The 21,711-nt window shown below is 52.0% G+C and overlaps 3 protein-coding genes across 3 annotated transcripts; all 3 read left to right on the forward strand.

Annotated features, from left to right (window-relative positions):
* The first annotated feature begins 428 nt into the window (after positions 1–428).
* On the forward strand, positions 429–3,584 carry KLK10 (kallikrein related peptidase 10). Its single transcript, XM_059151133.1, has 5 exons — positions 429–519; positions 1,216–1,399; positions 1,997–2,271; positions 2,425–2,558; positions 3,098–3,584. The coding sequence occupies exons 1-5, from the start codon at positions 429–431 to the stop codon at positions 3,248–3,250; spliced, it is 837 nt and encodes a 278-aa protein (XP_059007116.1). The 3' UTR covers positions 3,251–3,584.
* Positions 3,585–8,408: 4,824 nt separating this feature from the next.
* On the forward strand, positions 8,409–14,098 carry KLK9 (kallikrein related peptidase 9). The gene is made up of 5 exons (XM_059151139.1): positions 8,409–8,451; positions 8,623–8,779; positions 11,640–11,905; positions 13,263–13,399; positions 13,834–14,098. Exons 1-5 carry the CDS (start codon positions 8,409–8,411, stop codon positions 13,984–13,986), a joined length of 756 nt encoding a protein of 251 aa, XP_059007122.1. The 3' UTR covers positions 13,987–14,098.
* Positions 14,099–15,466: 1,368 nt separating this feature from the next.
* Positions 15,467–21,392, forward strand: KLK8 (kallikrein related peptidase 8). Its single transcript, XM_059151126.1, has 6 exons — positions 15,467–15,597; positions 16,025–16,102; positions 16,595–16,754; positions 16,911–17,170; positions 19,899–20,032; positions 21,208–21,392. The coding sequence occupies exons 2-6, from the start codon at positions 16,033–16,035 to the stop codon at positions 21,361–21,363; spliced, it is 780 nt and encodes a 259-aa protein (XP_059007109.1). The 5' UTR covers positions 15,467–15,597; positions 16,025–16,032; the 3' UTR covers positions 21,364–21,392.
* Positions 21,393–21,711: the final 319 nt, after the last annotated feature.

Genomic DNA, 21,711 nt, shown 5'->3' on the forward strand with positions numbered 1-21,711 from the left:
GGGTGGGGATCTTCGGGTCGCGGGCAGCCCTGGTTGAGCCTCAGTTTCCCTATCTATGGCATGCGCCTCTGAACCTCGTACCCCTGTCCACCTGTGAAGGAGGGCGGACCCCAAAGGCTGCTGGGCAGACAGTCCGGGAAAGCTCGGGCTGGGACCTCGCTCCCCCTTCGGGCGTAGGGAGGTCAGGAGGACGCCACAAGAGGCGTCATTAGGGTAATTGTGCCTGTATTGGGTGTTCCGGGCCCCAATCGCCTGTCTGTCGGTCCGCCCCTGAGGTTGTGGGCCGAAGTTTTCAGCGGGTCCGCGAGGGCTGGCTTGGCCCAGGTCGGGCAGATGGGCGAGGTGGGGTGGGTGTGGGGGTGTCTCTGACGAGGCATCTGTTTTAATTCGTCCTGCCCCCCCCCCCCCCCCCCGTCTCAGTCCTGGCCATGGGACTCCCGCACCGCCACCTGTGCACCGCCTCTAGCGCCCGGGCCCTGTCGAGGCTGCTGTTGCCGCTGCTCGTGACGCAACTGTGGGGTGAGGCGGGGAACAGGGCTTGGCGGGAGGTCCCCGGGAGAGTGCGCTCTCATCACCAGCCCTCGCGCACTGCGCCTCCTCTGGGGACCCCAGCGCCCACCAGCGGATCCAGAGGAGGCTCGGGCCTAATTCCGCCCTGCCCCTCTCCGAGCTCCTCGCCAGGGGATCCCGACCCCAGCCCTCAGCCTGGATCCCGACTCCTTTCTCCCCGCGGCTTACTTTCCCGGCCCCTTACTAACCCCGGCCCCTCTCTCAGTCCCATTCTGTCCCCACCCCTTCTTATTCCTCCCGTTTCTCCCCAGTCTTGCCCGACTGCTCTGCCCTCGCCCCTCTCTCCACCTGCTGCGCACCTCCCGCCCCTGCTCCGCAAGCTCCGTCGCGTTCTGTCGTCGCCCCCTGGTGGCCCCGTCGCGTTCCATTCCCGCTCTGCTCCGGGCGCTGCCCTCTGTCCCTTTCCCTGTCCCTCTCCCTCCAGACCCACCCAGTTCGCTCTCCTAACCCTAGTCCGCTCTGAAGGGGAAGGTCCTCTTTCCCCTTTCCCGCTGTTCTTCTCCTGCCACTTCCATTCGGCTCCTGCAGGACCTCCAATTTGCACGCCCCCAGCTTCCCTGGTTTTGGCTGCGGGCCCCCCAGCTCCGGCCCTAAACCCAGCCCTTGTCCTGCCTGCTCTGATCTCCACCCATTTTCTTTCTCCAGCCGCGGAGGCGGTGCTGCTCCCCAGAAACGACACTGGCGTGGACCTTGTGGCCTCCGGCGCTCCTTGCGCACGCGGTTCGCAGCCTTGGCAGGTCTCCCTCTTCAGTGGCCTCTCGTTCCACTGCGCGGGCGTCCTGGTGGACAAGAGTTGGGTGCTCACAGCTGCGCACTGCCGGAACAACAAGTAAGGGGAGATCCTCGGGGCAGCTACGGAAGGGCTGTGGAGGCAGGTCCCTGGGAGGGGGCGGGAAGGGCTGGGGCACTTGAGTCCCTGTGCGAGTCAGTGCTGGAGGACTTCCCGTAGGAGGAGAGGTGGGGTTGTGCTGTGGCCGCCAGGGGGCGGTGTGGTCCTTCTGGGCCTTCGGCCACCCCTGTCTTCCTGAAAACTCCTTGGGTTCTGTTGAAGTGTAGATAGTTGTACGCCACAGACAGAAGTCAGGATCTGGTGTGGTTAGTAATTTCTAACTAAGGAAATTGTTCACCTCATGAGCTGCCACTGAGGGAAGAAGGAAGAGAGGCTTACCCCAGCACTCAATTCTTGCAGCGTTCAGAGACCCAAATGCCTAATCATTCTTCTCTGTTTCCCAAGAACTCAAGCCTCCAGCTCCACCCCCACCCCCCTCCTCCCTCAGACCCAGAGTCCTCACCCTCAAACCCCTCCTCCCTCAGACCCCAGAGTCTAGACTCCTACCCTGCTACTAGTACCCTCCTTCCCAGGGACTCAGAGTCTGGTCCCAATTCCTAACAAGGCTTTGTCCCTATATATCTCTTCCCTCCCTAGTCCTCTATGGGCTCGCGTTGGGGACGACCACCTGCTCCTCCTCCAGGGCGAGCAGCTCCGCCGGACCACTCGCCATGTCATCCACCCCAAGTACCACCAGGGCTCAGGCCCCATCCTGCCAAGGCGGACAGATGAGCATGACCTCATGCTGCTGAAGCTGGCCAGGCCCGCTGTGCTGGGACCTCGCATCCAGACCCTGCGCCTGCCCTACCGCTGTGCTCAGCCCGGAGACGAGTGCCAGGTCGCTGGCTGGGGTACCACGGCTACCCGAAGAGGCAAGAGCGGGGTTCCCTGAGGCCTGTATCCCGGGGAATACCCTGAAGGCCAGTACGATGGGTCTGAGGGAGGAGGGGGTTGGGGGCGTGAACTCCTGGGTCCTGGAGGATTAAGGGCTGGCCGCTGGTTTACCTACTGTTTCCTCCCATCAGTGAAGTACAACAAGGGCCTGAGTTGCTCCAGGGTCACTGTCCTGAGCCCTAAAGAGTGCGAGGTCTTCTACCCTGGTGTCGTCACCAACAACATGATGTGTGCAGGACTGGACCAGGGTCAGGACCCCTGCCAGGTAGGGACTGGCTGGGGCGGGTCTCTGACACATGGGAGCTAGGATAGGGAAGTTATGAGAAATCAGAAGGCCCCATCGCTGTCCCCAACCCCAGCACAGAGTCATCCCCGTGTCCAACACTATCCCGTCCCTACCCCAACTTCATTCCCGTCTCTGACTCTATCTGCTCTGCTCACCTGTTTGTGCCTGGCCCTACCTACTTCCCACCCCATCCTCAACTGCATTTCCACCTTCTGGCTATTCCTAAACCCCGACCCCATCCCTACCTCTCCATCTGTCTTCATCCCCTCACTTGTCACAAGCTGTAATCCCAGTGGCATCACACTTCCATTCTCATCCCCCATCCGATAGCCACAGCCACCAGTCCAGCCCCATTCCAACCCAGCTCATACTTAATTCCAACCCCACCCCAAGCTCATCTTTACCCAAACATAACTCCAACCCTGCTCAAACCCCTTCCTTCCCTATCACTATCCCAGACCCCCAAGTAACAGCCCTTGGATCCCTGTATTTAATGGATCTCTCCCCCCACCCCCCAGAGTGACTCCGGTGGCCCTCTGGTCTGTGACAAGACCCTGCAGGGCATCCTTTCATGGGGCGTTTACCCCTGCGGCTCAGCTCAGCATCCAGCTGTCTACACCCAGATCTGCAAATACAGCTCCTGGATAGAGAAAACCATACGCTCCAACTGACCCAGAGGCCCTGCCACTCCACCAGCTGCCGTCTTGCTCCTTCCTTCACAGTTGTGGGGGCTGAATTCTCCCCCTGTTCTGTTCGAACCTCTGCTGCCCAACACCTGCTAACATCTCTCCTCATCTCCCCCTGCCTACTGCTGCTCTTTCCGCACTTTGAAGCCAAAGTGTCAATAGAGGTGGTCAAGTTTAATTCAAGAAAAGCAAGGAAGCTGGTGGTCACCCAGCATCTGAGAGAAGTCGTCACTCACTCAGCCTTCCTCCCTCTGCTACTCCCTGCTGTGTGACCTCGGGCAAGCAGAGTAACCTGTCTGGGCCTCTGTTTCTTTGTCTGGAAGATGGGGACAATGGAGTGCCTGCCTCAGAGGCATTGTGAAGAGACGATCATACACACGATCATATAGCACGAGTGCATAGATTGCTATGGTAACTGTCAGTAAAGCATTAACATAGGGGGTGGCGAGCCCTGACTGAATATTCCCTGTTGTCATGATCTGTGAGCAGGTCCTGGTGAGGATGAACGTATGTAACTTCGTGTCCTGGGGAGAGAAGCACAGGAGTAGCACCCCCAGCCTAAGCCCCCGAGCCCCATCCTCTGCATCCCCATCCCTCAGGGCTGATGGAAAATCACACTCCCCACCCTCCCCTCAAGGTCCATGAAGCACCCCTTAACCACTTCCTTCCTCCCTCCCACTGTTACCCACGTCTGGTCCACCCAGCACCAGTTCCTCCTGTCCCAGCAGGAGCTGGGCCACTTCTGAGTCATCTGGTCCCTTCTCTGCCTTCCTGGGGCCACTAGAACCCAAGGGACCTCACCACAGATCCACCTCAGCCTCCAAGACCAGAGGAACCCGCCCTGCCTTAGTTGCTAAGTTCAAGGAAAAAAGTCCTCTGAGATTTAGGGGAATGGAGATCCCTCTCCATTCTCTCACCAACCACAAGCCCCAGTCCCAGCTCCACCATATCCCAAGTCTCCTCTGATCCAACACTCACAACCCCCAGTCCACTGCCATCCCAGTCCACTCACATCCCAGTCCACTGCCATGCCAACCCCCAGTCCACCCTATCCCAAATTGGCTTGGAAATTTCGCCCTGGAAATATGGAAGGAGAAGGGTTCTTTACCTTTCTTGGAAAGTGTCGCCATGTAAATATTCCTACGCTGGGGTGTATTCTACACAGAATCCAGGCAGAGCTAACGGATGTTTGGGTACCTCCATTTAGCCTGGACTCTGGAGATGTAACATCAGCTGAACATATGCACAACAGAGATGTTCCATTTCTGGGCACCTGTTATACGGCAGGCAGGATGCTGGGCACTGAGAACATAGTGGTGACCACCACCACGAGGTCTTTGCCCCTACAGAGCCCATGGAAGACTGGGACATAGTCTCCAGCTCCCTTCCTCTGCCCCCATTAGCACACCCAGGAAACGCCAATCAGACATATCAGCTAAGTTTGTCATGCAACACTCGAAGAGGTGGGAACTTGATTCGTTTTTAAAGGCACATCACCCGTCCTTTTAGTCATCATACTACAAGTGTTTACTGAGCTGTGTCCTACTCTAGGTCCTGGAGATGAATCAACCAGAGTTCTACCCTCAAGGAGCTGCTAGTCAGGTCAGGGAGACAGGCAAGACCTCCATTCTTGTCATTCAGGTTTCTATGCAAATGTCACCTCCTCAGGCCTTCCAGGATTGCCATGGCTAAAGGGGTCCCCTGTGTCACCAGGAAAACAGTCCACTGCTGGGCTTATTTCTTTTGCAGCACTTGTTAGAGCTGGAATGACCTCATTTGTTTGTTTACTGCATAATGGTCTGTCACCTGTCTCTCCCGACTCAGTCCATGAAAGCAGGGACTCTGATTTATTCACTAGTGATTTTTCTTTCTAAAAAAAAATTATTTAAATTATTTACTTGTCAGAGAGAGAGAGAGACAGCACAAGCAGGGGGAGCGGCAGACAGAGGAAGAAGCAGGCTCTGCCAAGCAAGGACCCGGACATGGGGCTCAATCCCAGGACCCTGAGATCACAACCCGAGCCGAAGGAAGAAGCTTAACTGACAGAGCCACCCAGGTGCCGCACTAGTGATTGTTCTTTAAATACCTGGTACAGAGCCTGGCACACAGAGGCCACTCAATGCATCAATGGATTAACAACACAAATTGATCAGTGCTGTACCAGGAGGAGGCATGGGGTGCCCTAAGGAGAGGCCATGGACTCTTTCTGAAGGACTCAGGGAAGGCTTCTCAGATCAGGAGACATTTGCATGGGGTTTAAAAGGATAAGTAGGAGTGTACTGGGTAGAGAAGGAAATGTATTTCTGTCACTTTGTGACCTTGAGAAAATTACTGGAATGTTCTCTTGATCTCAGTTTTCCCCTCTGTGGAGTAGGGTTGAAGAGTGAGAATTAAATGAGATAGTATATATGAAACCTGCCAGGCATAGAGTATGGTCAATAAATGTAGCTATCGGGGCACCTGGGTGGCTCAATGGGTTAAGCCTCTGCCTTCCGCCCAGGTCATGATCTCAGGGTCCTGGGATCAAGCCCTGCATCGGGATCTCTGCTCAGCAGGGAGCCTGCTTCCCCTCTCTCTCTGCCTGCCTCTCTGCCTACTTGTGATCTTTCTTTCTGTCAATTAAATAAACAAAATTTTTTTAAAAGATTTTATTCATCCATTTGACAGACAGAGATCACAAGTAGGCAGAGAGGCAGGCAGAGAGAGAGGAGGAAGCAGGCTCCCTGCTGAGCAGAGAGCCCAACGAGGGGCTCTATCCCAGGACCCTGAGATCACGACCCAAGCCAAAGGCAGCGGCTCAACCCACTGAGCCACCCAGGCGCCCCTAAATAAACAAAATCTTTAAGAAAAAATAAATGTAGCTATCAAGGGTCACCTAGGTGGCTCAGTGGGGGGGCATCAGACTCTTGGTCTCAACTCAGGTCTTGCTCTCAGAGTCCTGAGTTTGAGCCTGGCATTGATATGGAGCCTACTTTAAAAAATAAATAATTTTTTTAAAAAAGGTAGCTATGGAGATGTTATCAGAAGCAGTTAGTATGACACATAGTGTCTCTTCAGTTTCAGTCTCTACTCTTTCATCCCTGTCCGGAGAGAGAACAAGACGCTGTATAACCACGAGTGATATATATTGTAATTGAGGCAGTGCAGGGCTCTAGAGGAGAGGGATAGACTTAACACATGTGTTGAATTCTGGCTATGTGCTGGACGCTGTTGTAAGTACTTCATGTGGGTTATTTAACTCAATCACCGCCCCCCCCCCACCCCAGCCTGGATTACTATTACTTCTTTTTTTTTTTTTTTTTTTTTAATTTATTTGACAGAGAGAGATCACAAGCAGGCAGAGAGGCAGAGAGAAGGAAGCGGGCTCCCCGCTGAGCACAGAGCCTGATGCGGGACTCTATCCCAGGACCCTGAGATCATGACCTGAGCCGAAGGCAGAGGCTTAACCCATTGAGCCACCCAGGCGCCCCTATTACTTCTTAATATATAGGTCAACTGAGAGAGGTCCAGTGACTTGCCCAAAGTCACACACTTCATAATTGCCAGCACTGAGTTCTGGACCCACGTGGTCCAGTTTCAGAGTCCATGCTCTAAACCAAGTGACACATTCCAGGGGAGCCCAGACCCAGAGTGATAATCAGGTTTACATCAATAGAAAGTGGAGGAGCCTGTGAGTGTCCAGGGCAGTAAAAGATGCATTCTTCCTCAAGAAATCAGAGGACACCTCCTGGAGGAGGGCGCATTTAGGTTGAATCTTGAAGGACGAGTAGGAGTGTACCAGGAAAAGAATATGGAGAAAGACATTCACTCATTTAATTAACATCTCCTGAGGCTTCCTGAGAGCTCAGCTCAAAATGGGTGATCTGGGGACATAGAGTTGAATCATATCTGGGCTTGGCCCTGCAGGGCTGCCTACCTGATGAGGAGGAGGGATGGGGAGAGAGGCAGGGGGGATGGACTGATGGAGAGGACCGTGGAGGCGAGGAGATGAAAAAACAGGGCAATATTCTCAGAACTTGGCCCAGATCTCGTGGTGTTAAGAAAAAAGGAAAGTGCTTAGTTCCACGCAGGCTGAGCAGTGGGTCTTGGGTGATACGGATATGAAGAAAGGCGTAGGGTGGTTCATGAGAAGAGTGAGTCAATCCGGTTTGAACCATATTTCCTCAACCTTCTAGGAGAGGCCTTTGTCCTTGCAGGAAGGGGCCCAAATGCCCAGAACAGGGAGGGCTCTGTAGGGGGTGCACACGTGCGTAGTTTCTTGTGGTCTCTGGCTTGCTCAGTCTGTGTCTCTCCCTCTCTCTCCTTCCCTCACCCTGAATCCTTCTGTACCTCTGTCCTTTTCTCTTTTCTTAATTTGCTCTCTTTCCCTGTCTTGCCCAATCAGGCCTGCCTTCCTACTGAGTCTCTGTTCTTTCTCCCAATCCTCACCTGCTTTTGTGGGGGTGGGGGTGGGGGGGGTCCTCCTACGTATCCCCAGGCACAGATCCTAGCTCACCACAGCTTCATTCAAGATAAATCTGCTTCCGTTTCAGGACCCAGCCTTAGGGATCACCTTTCTCTCCCTTTTCTTTCCTTCCTTCCTTTTTTTTTTTTTTTTTAAAGATTTCATTCATTTATTTGGCGGACAGAGATCACAAGTAGGCAGAGAGGTAGGCAGAGAGAGAGGGGGAAGCAAGCTCCCTGTTGAGCAGAGAGCCCGACGAGGACCCTGAGATCATGACCTGAGCCAAAGACAGAGGCTTAACCCACTGAGCCACCCAGGCACCCTCTCTCCCTCTTCCTCCTCCGGACCCCAGAATACCCTGCATCCAGGTCCTGCATCCTGACGTCATGGGAATGAGGTTTCCCCTCTCTGGAGATCTCAGGAAGACTCCACATCCCAGGACTCCTCCCTCATTCAGCTCATCCCTGGCCCAGCAGGCCACCAGCTCATCCAACTGGTGGGGAGGGTTCCCCTGCATTGCCTCCATTTCCAAGGCCCCCAGTCAAGGCCCCAGGGCTTCCCCCTCCCCCTGGGACGTTTCCCAACCCAGATTAATCACTGGGGCGGCCCCAGAGAGGAGGAAGGAGATGGCATGGCTTACCTTCAAGAAGCACGGCCAGCAGCCTGAACACATGCTCAAGACCCAGGCGCCCCAAGGTGATGAGGCTGGGATTCGTCTGTGCTCTGTTTTCTCTCCTGGCAGGTGAGGCTCCAGCCATCCATCCTGCTGCCTCTCCACGATCCCTGTGCCCCCGCCAGCCAGCTTGCCCTTGACCCGCCAGACTTCAGGTCCTTCCTGGTGGGCATCTAGCAGGTCTCCCCCAGCCCTCCTACCATGCTTTTCATTGACCCCTTTGCCTCCACCCCACCCCAGGGCATGGCTGGGCAGACACCCGAGCCATCGGGGCTGAGGAATGCCGCCCCAACTCGCAGCCCTGGCAGGCCGGGCTCTTCTACCTCACCCACCTCTTCTGCGGGGCTTCCCTCATCAGTGACCGCTGGCTGCTCACAGCTGCCCACTGCCACAAGCCGTGAGTGACCTGGGCACCACTGGGGTGAGGGAGAGGGACAGTGCTGAAGGTAAGGGAGGGGTGGGGGGGCAAGGGGCCTTCAGTAGAGGAGGGAGGGAGCTGTGGTTGGGAAGGATTTGGCCTTCATTTCTGTTCCCAAAAGTTCAACTCTTAGAATTAGAGTTGACCCTCCAAATTCCAGAGTCCCAAATAATCTGATTATTAGAATCTAAAATTCAAAATTCTTAGAAACCTAGGCTCAGACCCAGAAAAATCCAGAGTCACAAACTCCTAAAATCTCAGATCTGTGAGATTCGACATCAGTTTAAGTGAATTCTAGAATTGAGACTCAAACTGGTAGAATCTTAGGAGTCTAGAGCAGGGCAGCTCCGTGGGTATATATCTCCAGCCACATAGTTAAGTTTAAATTTTCTTTTTTTTTTCCTAAGATTTTATTTATTTATTTGAGGGAGCAGAGTGATGGGGAGAGAGAGAGAGTGTGTGTGTGCAAGAGTGGGGGAAGGGCAGAGGTAGAAGCAGACTCCTAACCCAAGCAGAGAACCCTGGGCAATCCCAGGACCCTGGGATCATGACCTGAGCCAAAGGCGGACGCTTAACCCAGTGAGCCACCCAGACGCCCCAAGTTTAAATTTTCTAATAGACATACTACAATAGTTTAAAAAAAGAATTAACATTAATTTTAATAATAGATTTAATTTGACATGCTCAAACCATTATTTTACTTTATTTTAATTTTTTCAAATTTTAATTCAATTAGCCAACATATAGTACATCATTCGTTTTTGATGTAATGTTCAGTGATTCATTGGTTGCGTATAACACCCAGTGCTCATCAGCTCATGTGCCCTCCTCAATGCCCATCACCCAGTTACCCCATCCCCCAACTCCCTCCCTCGTTTCCATAACCCTCAGTCTGTTTCCCAGAGTCAAGAGTCTGTCATGGTCAAACCATTATTTTAGTATGCAATCCATTTTTAAATACTTATTAATGATATAGATCAGTCTTTTTGTTTAATACTACACTTCTGAAATCAGATGTGCATTTTACACATATTGCATGTCTCAATGTCAAATGCTCAATAGTTGTATGGGAGAGCACAATCCTAGAATCTTAGGCTCAGTATCCTAGCTAGGTCCGTTGAATATAGAAGCTCATGGTCCTAGAATTTTTGATTCACAGTATCCTAGAATACTGTCACTTGCAGAATTCTAGAATCTTGAATCAATAGAATTCTAGAAGTTTATATGCATAAATGTCTTGAATCTGGTGAATTAAACAAATCTTAGAATCTTAAATCTTAGAAAGCTATCATTTCAGATTCTTAAAATCCCTAAAATTTACATTGAGAGAATTCTAGAGTCTCAAACTATTTGAACCTAGATTCCTAAATTTCCAAAATCATAGAATTACAGAATTTTAGGGATAGTTGGGTGCCTCAGTTGATTGAGCATCTGCCTTTGGCTCAGGTCATGATTCTGGGGTTCTGGGATAGAGTCCCGTGTCAGGGTCCTTGCTAGGCAGGGAGCCTGCTTCTCCCTCTGCCTGTCACTCTCCCCCTCTCTCTCTCTCTGACAAATAAATGAGTAAATAAAATCTTTAATAAAAATTTTTTAAAAAGAACTATAGAATTCTAGATTGATGAAATACATTTTATAGTCTCAGATTACTAGAATTCCAGGCTCTTTAGGTCCTTGATTTCATTCAGATAATTTTAAAACTCTAGGCTTTTGACCTAGAGAAATCTAGAATGTTAGAATGTTGGATTTATACCTGCCTCCTTAGTGCAGTAGGCAGCGCATCAGTCTCATAGAATATTGGATTCATAACATTCTAGGACGTAGAATTCTAGAATCGTGGATTCCTAGGGTGTTAGAATCTTAGAATCTACCTGATGCAGAAATCCTGAATTTCTGTATTACCTCTGGAAAGGGGTAGTCCATCTTGCTGTGATGTTTTTCCCTCCAGGAATGAAGCCCAGAATGCTGTGTGGGAATTTCCCATCATGCATTGCTCCATGACAGGACCTCTTTCAGCTCAGGTCTGTACAGAAGGCTAGAATACTCAGATTTCAGCTCCAAAGACTAAGGAGAGAAGCAGAGATATAGAGGTAGAAAAGATTCGGGCTTGAGAACAAGTTGGGGAAGACTGTTTTCCAGATATGGAGCCCAGGCAATGAGGAGACAGAGATAGAAATAATGTCTCATACTCTTCAAGTCCCGAATTCTTAGTCGTAAGTTGGGTTTCTAATGTCAGAGGTCAGAAGCTAAGGAATGGACATGCACATCCCCAGAGAGCCCCCAGCTGTCCAGGGCAGAGACCCAGAGCAGAACAAGTGGACTGAGAGCTTGAGTCGGAAGACATGCATTGAGGGTGAGGGATATGGCTGACAAGAAAAGCCTGAGGCCATGGATGACCCCAAACTTGGGAATTTTACATTTCTCATCCCCCTCCATGCACACACAAACATGGACACACACACAGAGCCACTCCCCACAGAAGCCACCAGACCTGTAGGGGTGGGAGGGTGGAGCTGTTCTTGTGTGGTAGGTGGAGCCCCCATGTGCTTGCATCGTTCCAGGGGACCCAGGTCACCATCAAGGCTCCAGGTGGAGCAGGAAGGAAGGTGGTAGTATGGGACTAGGAAGAGGTGTGAGCCTTTAGGGGAAAGCTACAAAGGTAGAGGCACACAAAGTGTTGGAGTGAGAAGCTGAAGCCCAGAGAGGGTGTGTGCCTTGCTTAAAATCACACAGCACTCTGGGTCATACAGAAATGACAGGGCCCCAGAGAGAACATGTGGCTTGTGGAGCACCTATCATCCTGGTGGACACCCAGCTTGACCTCTGAGGCCTGTCCCAACAGGTATCTGTGGGTCCGCCTTGGGGAGCACCACCTCTGGCAATGGGAGGGTCCAGAGCAACTGTTCCGGGCCACGGACTTCTTTCCCCACCCTGGGTTCAACAAGGACCTCAGGGCTCACGACCACAGTGATGACATCATGCTGATCCGTCTGCCCAGGAAGGCACACCTGGGACCTGCTGTGCAACCCCTCAACCTCAGCCAGACCTGCGTCTCCCCAGGCACCCAGTGCCTCATCTCAGGCTGGGGGGCTGTGTCCAGTCCTAAGGGTACAACCTTGCCCAGAACTCAATCCCTTGTGGCTCATGCTGAGGGTCTGAATCCCCCCTATTTCTCTGTCTCTGTCTTTTCATCTGATAGATAGATAGATAGATAGATAGATAGATAAGGAAAAAATCCAAGATGCTGTAAGTTACAAGATGCATTATTTACAACCACTAAGAATAGGGGATACAGTTCCTGTGAATCCTTGTATGACACCTTTTGCTGGAAGACACGCCCTCATTTCAGAGATGTTTAAATATGAAAATATAGACTTCATAGAATTGAAATGAGGCCTGAGTCTCTCAGAGTCACAAATCAGCCACTCATTAGCCACACTGAGCCTCCCACATCAGTCCTGGCTTTCAAAATGCCTTGAAAAAATAGTTTGAGCTTGAGAGATTTTACATAAAAGCCAAATTTCTGCAGTTACTGAGAAAATCCAAAGAGCTGACAATGCAGGACCCACATTCCCCAAACACCGACCATCGGGCAGAATCAGTGGTGGTTGCCGCCTCCAGACCAGATGTGGGTTTTCTGGGCCGCTACAGTGCCCCCTACTGGCTGCTGTGTCTGTCTGGTCCCCTTTACCCACTTTTTTTTTTTTTTTTAAAGATTTTATTTATTTATTTGACAGACTGAGAGATGGAGTGAGCTCAAGCATGGGGAGCAGCAGGCAGAGGCAAAGGGAGAAGCAGGCTCCCCGCAGAGCAGGGAGCCCGATGTGGGACTCCATCCTAGGACCCCGGGATCATGACCTGAGTCTAAGGGAGCATTTAACTGACTGAGCCACCTAGGTTCCCCCTCTCCACCCATTTCTATTTGCCGGTCAAGCCCACCTGAATCTGTGCCCCTGGATTATACACATGGGTCTATGCCTATCTATGTCCATATCTATTTTCTACATGTTGCTTCTCCCTGTCTGTTTCTCTTATCTCTTAAGTCTTTATCTCTATCTCTGTCAATGACCATGAATGTCTCCTGTCTCTCTCACTGCCTTCTCCCTTGGCATCTCGGGGCCTATTTCTTTCTCTTTTCTCTTTCTTCATGTTTCCTCTGAGAATCTCTTTCCCCTTAAGAGGTCTATCTGCTGCCATGGTCTCTATTTCTCTCTGTACGTCATGTATGTATCTCTTCTTGGCTCTTGGCTCTCTGCATCTGTTTCCCTGTTTCTCTCTTTGGCTCTCCCCATCTCCTCAACCATCTGTTTCTCTTTCACAGTATGATTCTCTCTGTCGCTGTGTCTTGTTTCTATCTTTGAGAGTCTTTTGCTGTGACTCTGTGGGTCCGAGGGTCTGGGTGGAGGGACTCTGAGTGTGATGGTCACAACTGTTGATACTATGGGTGGATCTCTTTTGCTAACAGTGCAGTATCCATTGACGCTACAGTGTGCCAACATCAGCATCCTGGATCACAACCTCTGCCGTTGGGCATATCCGGGCCACATCTCGGACAGTATGCTCTGTGCCGGCCTCTGGGAGGGGGGCCGGGGCTCCTGCCAGGTGAGAGCTACTCTGGGAAGGAGCAGAATGGATATCCTGCCGGATTCCTGGGTCCTAGGGAATTAGGGAGTTGGGGGCCCCTAGAATTCATGGATGAAAGCACGGAGGGACCCAGGACACCTGGGTTCTGGGAGAGGATGGGACTGGGGCCAGGATTCCTGGAGGCCCAGACTCCAGAATCTAAAGGAGAGGACTGGGAATACAGACTTTAAGTTCTTGGGGGAACAGAGGGGACTAGGATCCCAGAGTGCTAAGTGCAGGGGTGAGGTGAGGGCTATGAGCTCATACTCCTGGGTATGAGGGAGGAGGGACTAGCCCTAGATGTCTAGAGGCCAAGGTGTCAGGAGAGGAGGACACGGGGCCTCCTGAGAGGAAGTGGCCAGTGTAATATGAACACCTGCTTAACAGTTTCTTTCCTCTTCTGCCGCTCACAGGGTGACTCTGGGGGCCCCCTGGTTTGCGACGGGACCCTGGCGGGTGTGGTATCTGGGGGTGCCGAGCCCTGCTCCAGACCCTGGCGCCCCGCGGTGTACACCAGCGTGTGCCACTACGTGGACTGGATCCGCAAAACCATGGAGGACAACTGAGCCCTCATGCCTTGGGCGACCAAGAAAGGAGGGTGGGCTCAGGGTAGCGGGAAACAACCGGACTCCAGCCGCAGAGGTCTCAGCGGCCCCGAGACGCCTCGGATCTTGAGGCTCCGCGCCCTCAGGGCCCGCCCCGTCGGAAAGCAGCGGGGAGACACTTCCGGCCCTGTAGCCCCGCCTCTGTGATGTCACCGGAGCGGGCAACAACCCGGTGGAGCAGCTTCACCTGTGGCTCCGCGCCAGAAGCACCTCCAGCAGACTGCTCCTCCCCTTGGAACTTTGCCCAATGAGACTTCCCCTCTGGGCCCCATCTCTTGTAACCCCGCCTCCTCCGTGGGAGAGCCCGCCCCCGTGACGTCAGGGGCGCTGTAGCTTCGGGTACAAGGCTCCGAGGCTTGGTCGGGCTCCGCCCCTTGTGCCCGCGTCCCTGGGCGTTTGAATCCTGGCGGGGACCCGACTGAGAGAAATTGAGGGAGGGTCTCAATTCATCCAGAGTCAATGGATGATTTTACAATAAACGCGCGGAGCCGCGCCTTCCGTCTGCCTATGTTGTGGGATGAAGGAAGAACGGGTGGGCGGCGGTGGTAGACAGGGAACCGCCACCGTACAGCAAATCCCCCTTTACCCCTTGTAGGTCCTGCCTAAAGTCTGTCTCCATCAGCTTCTATTGCAGCAAGGCCGCTGGGTTCTGCTTGGGCTGGTCCCGTCGCCCCCAGGGGAAGGGGAAACCAGGTCACGGTGCCTCCCAAACCTGCCTTCCCAGATCCCGAACCTCTCAGGGGGCAGCGGGCGGGGCCCGATCCTCCCTCAGAAGACTCACCTTGTTTCCACTTCCAGTTAGTGGCAGCAATCCCCTACTCCCACAAAAACCCAGGCTCCAAGTCACTCCTAAAAAGACTTAAGAATTTAGTCCCTAGCCTCCTTCTTCCTCAGACCAAAAATTCAGGCCTATTCTCTCTCCACCCCAGACGCAAATGTTCAGGTCCCAACCCCATCCACCGTCGGACTCAGGAGCCCAGAACCCCATTCCTTCCCGTCCCAGGTCCAGAAGTCCAGACTTAACCTCCCTTCCCTCAATTCAGGGCTCTGGGCCCCCAGTTTCTCTTCCCCCAGCCCCCTCCTCCAGACCCAGAGTGCAGGTCCCCAGCCCCCCTCCTCTCTCAGACCCAGGATTCCGGGTTCCAGCCCCCTACTCCCTCAGACCCAGGAGTTCAGACCCCCCAACCCCTACCTCCCCTGGACCCTGAATTCAGGTCCCCAGGCCCCTCTTCCCTTGGATCCAGCTGTCCGGGTCCCTGGCCCTTTCTGTTTCAGGCCCAGAAGTCACAGCACTGATGTCCTTCTTTCCCAAGCCTGAGGAGTTCCAGATCCTAGCCACCACTCCCCACCTCAGTGTTTCCTTTTCAGCCCCTCAGCCCCTCCTCACTCTTACACAGGGTTCCAGTGCCCTGATGCTCTGTCGGCTCCAGAGCGGGAGGAGGCGGAGCAGGAGGCGGGGATTCCCAGTTAAAAGCCTCCAGAACCTAGTACCAGGCAGACAGAGCTGAAGTATTGGGGCCTCTTCCTTTGGGTCTGAATCAGTCGGTGACCCCGCCCCCTGGATTCTGCAAGGTGAGATGCCAAAGTTCCTAGACACAGGCATCAGGCCCCGGGACCCCTGCTCCTCCAGGGCTCAGGACCCCCAATCTCAGACCCCTTCCTTCCTCAAGGTTTAGGAATCTAGCCCCTGGCCCCCTCCTCCCCAAGGCTTAGGAATCTTAACTCCAAGTTCCTTCTTCCTTCAGATCCAGGGGTCTGGGACTCTTTACTCTCCCATTCCTGGGAATATAGGAATCCATCCCCCACCACCTTTCCTCAGATTCAGAAACCTGGGGTCTGTCCCTTTTCCCTCAGACCTAAGAAGCTGGGTCCTCAGTCCCCTCCACCTGCAGGATGCAGAAGAACGGCTCCAGATGCTCTGCTCCCTTACTTCAAGTTTCTCCTAGGATTTAGGGCTCCTCCCTCCTCATTTCTCAGCCCTGACTTCTCCCTCTGCCAGATCCCACCATGGGACATCCCTCACCTGCTGCGGTCTGGACCTGGATGTTCCTGCTCTTGCTGTTGGAAGCCTGGGCAGGTGAGGGGGCCTGGCGGGAGCCTGTAGGAATGCCGTGGTAGGTGCTGGTGATGGCATGCGGGGAGATGTGAAACATGCTATCATATGTGGGAACTCCTTTGGGCTTTCCTGGGTGGATGGAGGCATGCACACACGGCAGTGGGCAGGAGTGTGTCAGGTTATGCTGCATATTGCAGGAGCACACCAAGCCGGCAGGGCTGCTTGCTGAGGGGTGCAGATATGCACAGTATTCAGGGCGTGCAGACGCATGTGGGAACATGTGGAAGCGTGCTCGGGTGTGTGACTCGGTGTGACTCATGGGCATCAATGAGTGGACATGTGCCTCTGTGTGTGACAGCCTGTGCAACCTGGGGGCCTCACAGTCCCGGTGTGGACATGTGAGGAGGCAGGTGGAGAACTTGCTCAATGTCCTTTGGAACCCACAGTGGGTTTTCCTGGCCTCTGCCCTGTCCCAGGGGGGTGACGATCCAAACCCTCTCCCTCCTGCTGCAGGACACTTGAGGGCACAGGAATCCAAGGTGCTGGGCGGCCAGGAGTGTAAGCCCCATTCGCAGCCTTGGCAGACAGCCTTGTTCCAGGGTATCCGGCTGCTATGCGGGGGTGTCCTCATCGATGACAACTGGGTCCTTACAGCAGCCCACTGTAAAAAACAGTGAGTGGATGCCTGGGGCAGAGGTGGGCTGGGACCTGGGGATAGGGGGAGAGAAAAGAGCTGGAGACTGCGCCTCTGAATGCAGAGGGCCAAGGGAGGAGGGGACTGGGGTCCCAGACTCCTGCCTGGGTCCCAAATTACTCTCCACCATTACAGGAAGTACACAGTACGCCTGGGGGATCACAGCCTGAAGAATAAGGACAGATCAGAGCAAGAAATGGCTGTGGCTCAGTCCATCCAACACCCCTGCTACAACGGCAGCAATGAGGACCACAGCCATGATCTCATGCTCATCCGACTACGTGGTCGGGCATCATTGGGGCCCACAGTGAAGCCCATCAGCCTGACGGATCACTGCCCTGAAGTTGGCCAGAAGTGCACCATCTCAGGCTGGGGCACTGTCACCAGCCCCCGAGGTAGTAGGAGGGAGCAGAGGAGCTGGCCGGCCCAGTGGACCTCAAGCCATTGGCAAAGCTTTGCCTCCAGAAGGAGATAGAGAAGGGACAGTGATTGTGTGGTTGAGATGCACAAGTGGCCTGTGTTGGAAACATGGAAGGCCAGAATATTAACAGGAGTGGTGGGAGAAAGGAAGCAAAATAGCAGATCGTTAAACCAGGTTCCCCCCAAAATGGATGCGTGAATGAGTGGGTAAAGGATGCATGCCTCCTTGGGATGCCTGCATGGCTCCATTGGTTCAGTGTCTGACTCTTGATCTCAGTTCAGGTCGATCTCAACAGCCTGACTTCAGGCCTCAACTTGGGCTCCACACCCAGCTTAAAAAAGAAAAAAAAAAAAAGAATGCATGCCTCCTTCATGGTGGAGACTACCATGTTCTTTTTCTTTCTTTCTTTCTTTTTTTTAAGATTTTATTTATTTATTTGATAGAGAGAGAGAGATCACAAGTAGGCAGAGAGGCAGGCAGAGAGAGGGGGAAGCAGGGTCACTGCTGAGCAGAGAGCCCGATGTGGGGCTTGATCCCAGAACCCTGAGATCATGACCTGAGCCGAAGGCAGAGCCTTAACCCACTGAGCCACCCAGGCACCCCCTTTTTCTTTTTTCTTTTTTTTAAAGATTTTATTTATTTGAGAGACAACAAGAGAGAGAGTATGAGATCAGGGGGGAGAAGCAGAGGAAGAGAGAGAAGGAGACTCCTCACTGAGCAGGGATTCCCAACTCAGGGCTCAGTTCCAGAACCCTGGGATCATGGCCTGAGCCGAAAGAAGATGCTTAACCAATTGAGCCACCCAAGCATCCCATGGAGAGAACCATGTTATGAAATCTTTCCTTGCACAGGATTTTCTATAATCTTCTTAACAGACTTAGGATATGTGGGCTCCTCAGTGGCCCAAGAAAACAAGCTCCTAAGCATCTTCTCCCTTTTGAACCTATGATTCCTGGTGCCAGAGACTCTCTTCCTTCACAACCAAAAATCCAGTCCCTTCCCCTCCCAAGACCCAGAGTCTAGGTCTCCAGCCCCCTCCTCACTCTGGACCCAAAGTCTTGACCTCCGTTGAGGTCCTCCTTTTGGGGCTTCGGAGTCCAGAAGACCCTCACCCTCCTTCACAGCGAGAACTGAGGCTCAGCTCAGAGAGGCATGTGATTCACCAGGAAATCCAGGATTTTCCAAGCAAAGACAGGATTCAGATCCCTAGCTGTCAGAACGTACTTCTAAGGGGACAATGGAATGCTGTGGAAACCCAGCTGCTCATAAATCAGTCAGGTCAGTTCAAACCCTTTCCTCTGGGCAAGCCCCTTCCCATCTCTTGTCCCATTTGCCTCATCTGCAAAATGATAGATTTTTAAGGTTAGATCATAGATTTTATGTAATAGATAGATCATAGATTTTTAAGCTCCAAAAGGGCTCTTAAATCTATTTTCTTCGTTGTATGTTCCTAGTGATCAGGATGGTTCCTGGTACATAGTAGGTGCTTTATAAATATTTTTTGAATGAATGCATGGATGAATGAATGATGGAGCAAATGAACATACCCCTCTTTCTTAAAAAAAAAAATTCTCAATTTATTTGAGAAAGAGAGCAGGGGGAGGGGCAGCAGGAGAGGGAGAAAGAGAATCTCAAGCAGGATCCCACTCAGCTCAGAGCCCAATGTGGGGTTCGATCCTATGACCCTGAGGCCATGACCTGAGCCAAAACCAACAGTCAGATGCTTAACCAACTGAGCCACCCAGGTGTCTCTGCATCCCTCTTTCAAAAAGCTATTGTGAGTTCAGTCTTCTCACAATCAATGAGATTGTGAGTATACAGCTTCTGGAACATAGATAGAAGTTTTCCCCCCTCAAGTCTATTGCTCAAAGTTTAATAAGAAAGATTAATTCCATTTTCTTTCTTTTTTTAATTGAAGTATAGTTGCCACAACATTCTATTAGTTTTGTGTGTAAATATAATCATTGGACATTTGTAGACACTGCAAACTAATCACCACAATAAGTCTAGTTCCCATCTGTCACCATACAAAGTTGTAACAATATTATTGATTATATTCCCTGTGGTGTATCTTACGTGATTAATTCCACGTTTAGTCATCAATTCAACATTTATTTGTGAGCATCTGGTATGCCCCAGCTGCTTTACAGTTTGAAGTCTCTATCTTATGGAGTTGCATGCTAGGTGGGAAAATAAAAAATAAACAAACATGTATAAAATGAATTATTAGGTAGAGTTAAGTGCTATAATGAAATATCATGGAGAGTAAGAGGATAGGCAGTGATGGAGGGATGGTGTCTTCATTAGAGTGGTCATGGAAGGCTTCTATGATGAGGTGAATTTGGAAGAAGGCTTTAGCTGAAATTGGGGACCTGGTGGTCTGGGTTTGGGAAGATTGGAGAGACAAGGTCAGAACTGTCGTAAGGGGGCACCTCCATGTCTCCCAATCACCCGATACTTAATTTGAAAATGACAGGACAAGAAATAGAAGGTAGGGTCCAACAGCCTTTCTTTAGATGTTGGAAAGAAAACAGCAGGGTCCATGGCTTTGTTTAATGTGGTGAGAAGTGATGTGTCCTGTGAAATGTGTCAGAAAACTCTCCTGGGCAGCCATGGATATACAGAAGGGAGATTAGATCCAGACAGGGATTGAGGGGGAAATGGTTGCCCTCTCTGGGAACTTACAACCTCTACCCCCTCAGAGAATTTTCCTGACACCCTCAACTGCGCAGAAGTAGAAATCTTTCCCCAGAAGAAGTGTAAGGATGTCTACCCCGGGGAAGTCACAGATGCTATGATTTGTGCAGGCGACAGCAATGGGGCCGACTCATGCCAGGTGAGTGACTTCTGAAACCCCCTTCTTCCCTTGTCCCTCACCCCCACAGTAGAAGCTCAAGGTTTGGCAGCAGGGTGACCTCAAATAGTTAGTACCCAGAGAGGTTACTCCTATTTCTAGAGTGGGGAGCAAGTTCAGAGAAGGCCACACTCTCTCTGCAGGGTGTGCAGCACAGGATTCAGGAACGTTGAATTGTTGCTATCATTTTCCTGGGAACTCTTGCCTTCAGGATTGGGGGAAGAAAGGGGAGGAAATAAGGGGGTAAGATGAGTTATCCATGAGGGAAAGACTCTGAGGCTAGAGGGTATGCAAGCTCCCCTGCTTCCTTCCTCAGCCCTTTGTACAAATTCTACCACTGACTAGGTAGTCCGCCACTTTTCTTTAGGACCTGACTGGGTTCCCTAGCATGGCTGCCTTGATTGGTCCCTTGGGGAGCAATGTTCTCTTGCCAGCTGGCTAGGGTATGGGGCCATTGACTTTAATGGTCCCTCGAAGAGCTCCCCATACCCAAGATAACAAATCTTGGGATTTGCCATAGATATAACACTCTTGTTCATATTGACTGCAGTTTGGGTCCACAGGGCTCCCCCAGGTTTGCCCTCTGCCCCATGGAAGCCCCACCCCTTTGCTAATGATTGGTCTCTGAAGACAATGCTTTGGTGCTTTCTTCCCATTGACCAGGAATGAAGTCATTTCCATCAGTGTCCTTCCATGAAATCTAATCTTTCAGGATGGTTTCGGTTCCATAGAGACAATGATCTCTTCTCAAAAGACTCCTGCTTTTGTCCCTTGCGTGCGCATGCGTGCATCCACAAGAATTCTGCACCTTCCTTCCTCCTATGTTTCCTAACTGGATGCAAAGATCTTTTCACCATTGACTAGCAATGGAGATATCAGCTCAGTTCCTTCCATGTAATCATCACTATCTTCTTTCTGGATTGGATCTTTGAGACACCATTCTGTTCCCTCCTTGGTCAGGATGTTCCCCATTGCCCTAGGACATCCGGTCCATGTCCCTGTACATGAAGCCCCACCCCTCTCTCTCACAACTAGGCCCAGGGCACAATGCTCTCATCCCTATTGGCTAGAGGGAACCAATCATGCTACAGAACTAGTACTAACTGCTGGGTTCAACAAGGCATCTTAGGTAAAAGTATTCTACTCTCCCCATCCAGGGAGATTCCGGGGGTCCGCTGGTGTGTGGTGGTGTTCTCCAGGGCATCACATCCTGGGGATCAGACCCCTGTGGGCGGCCCGAGAGACCTGGTGTCTACACCAACATTTGCCGCTACTTGGACTGGATCAAGAAGACTATAGGCAGAAGGGGTTGATTCTAGGACAAACTTTGGACCCTCTTCAATAAAACACAACCCACTCTGGCTCCTTGCCTGTCTGTGCTTTGGCCCTGCGTGGAGGAATGGGAGGACGGGGGTCTGCGCCTTGCTGGGAGGTCTATATAGACCAGAGCCCCTATGGCCACTCTGGCTATCACCACTGCCTGCAGTGATCCCCTTTTTCTAGAAGGGCTTGGAGGAATGGGAGGTTAATTTCAGGGGAGAGGACACAAAAGGATTTCCAAGTGTCCAAATGGGCTGGCCTGCAAAAGACAGATTTGAAAGAACTTCTGTTTCATTTTTCTGAGCAGCCGAAGTGCATCTGAGTCTTGAGGGGGAGTTCCC

This window comes from Mustela lutreola, chromosome 16 (genome assembly GCF_030435805.1).
Source record: "Mustela lutreola isolate mMusLut2 chromosome 16, mMusLut2.pri, whole genome shotgun sequence".
NCBI lineage: Eukaryota > Metazoa > Chordata > Mammalia > Carnivora > Mustelidae > Mustela > Mustela lutreola.